General features: G+C 59.5%; 1 protein-coding gene across 1 annotated transcript in view; it reads right to left on the bottom strand.

Moving 5' to 3' along the window:
• Window positions 1-342: 342 nt before the first annotated feature.
• Window positions 343-482, bottom strand: part of LOC121349273 (E3 ubiquitin-protein ligase RING2-B-like) — a gene marked incomplete at its 5' end in the record, with an annotated part of 906 nt that continues 766 nt past the window's right edge. The window contains one exon of the mRNA XM_041459525.1: window positions 343-474. Within this exon, the coding sequence (XP_041315459.1) occupies window positions 343-474 (132 nt within the window). The remainder of the gene's footprint in view (window positions 475-482) is intronic.

Here is a 482-nt window from a genome sequence, read left to right as displayed (position 1 = left end):
TCCAGGAAAAAACCAGGATAAATCCATGGGAAAATGGCGGTTCTGGAAGAGGAAGCAGAGGATGAAGGTGAGGAAGATGAGGATGATGATGAAGGCCGCTCACCGTGTCTGGCAGTACTCGCCCTTCTCCACCAGCAGGGGGCGTGGCCAGAAGGGGAACAGGAAGTGGAACAGGAAGTGGGAGAGGAACAGGAAGAGGAACAGGAAGAGGAAGTGGAACAAGAAGCAGAAGTGGGAGAGGAACAGGAAGTGGAACAGGAACAGGAAGTGGAACCGGAAGAGGAACAGGAAGAGGATGAAGATGAGGAAGATGAGGATGAGGATGATGATGATGAAGGCCGCTCACCGTGTCTGGCAGTACTCGCCCTTCTCCACCAGCAGGGGGTGTGGCCTGAAGACGAGCTCGATCTCGCTGCTCCCCGCCTCCGCCTCGGCCTCGGGGCTGCCCCGCCCCCCGGGCCCGGCCCCGCCCCCTGCCCCGC

This window comes from Pyrgilauda ruficollis, unplaced genomic scaffold (genome assembly GCF_017590135.1).
Source record: "Pyrgilauda ruficollis isolate IOZ18807 unplaced genomic scaffold, ASM1759013v1 scaffold1379, whole genome shotgun sequence".
Taxonomy (NCBI): domain Eukaryota; kingdom Metazoa; phylum Chordata; class Aves; order Passeriformes; family Passeridae; genus Pyrgilauda; species Pyrgilauda ruficollis.
Note: the sequence above shows the minus strand (reverse complement) of the source record. Positions and strands in the feature narration are given on the sequence as shown.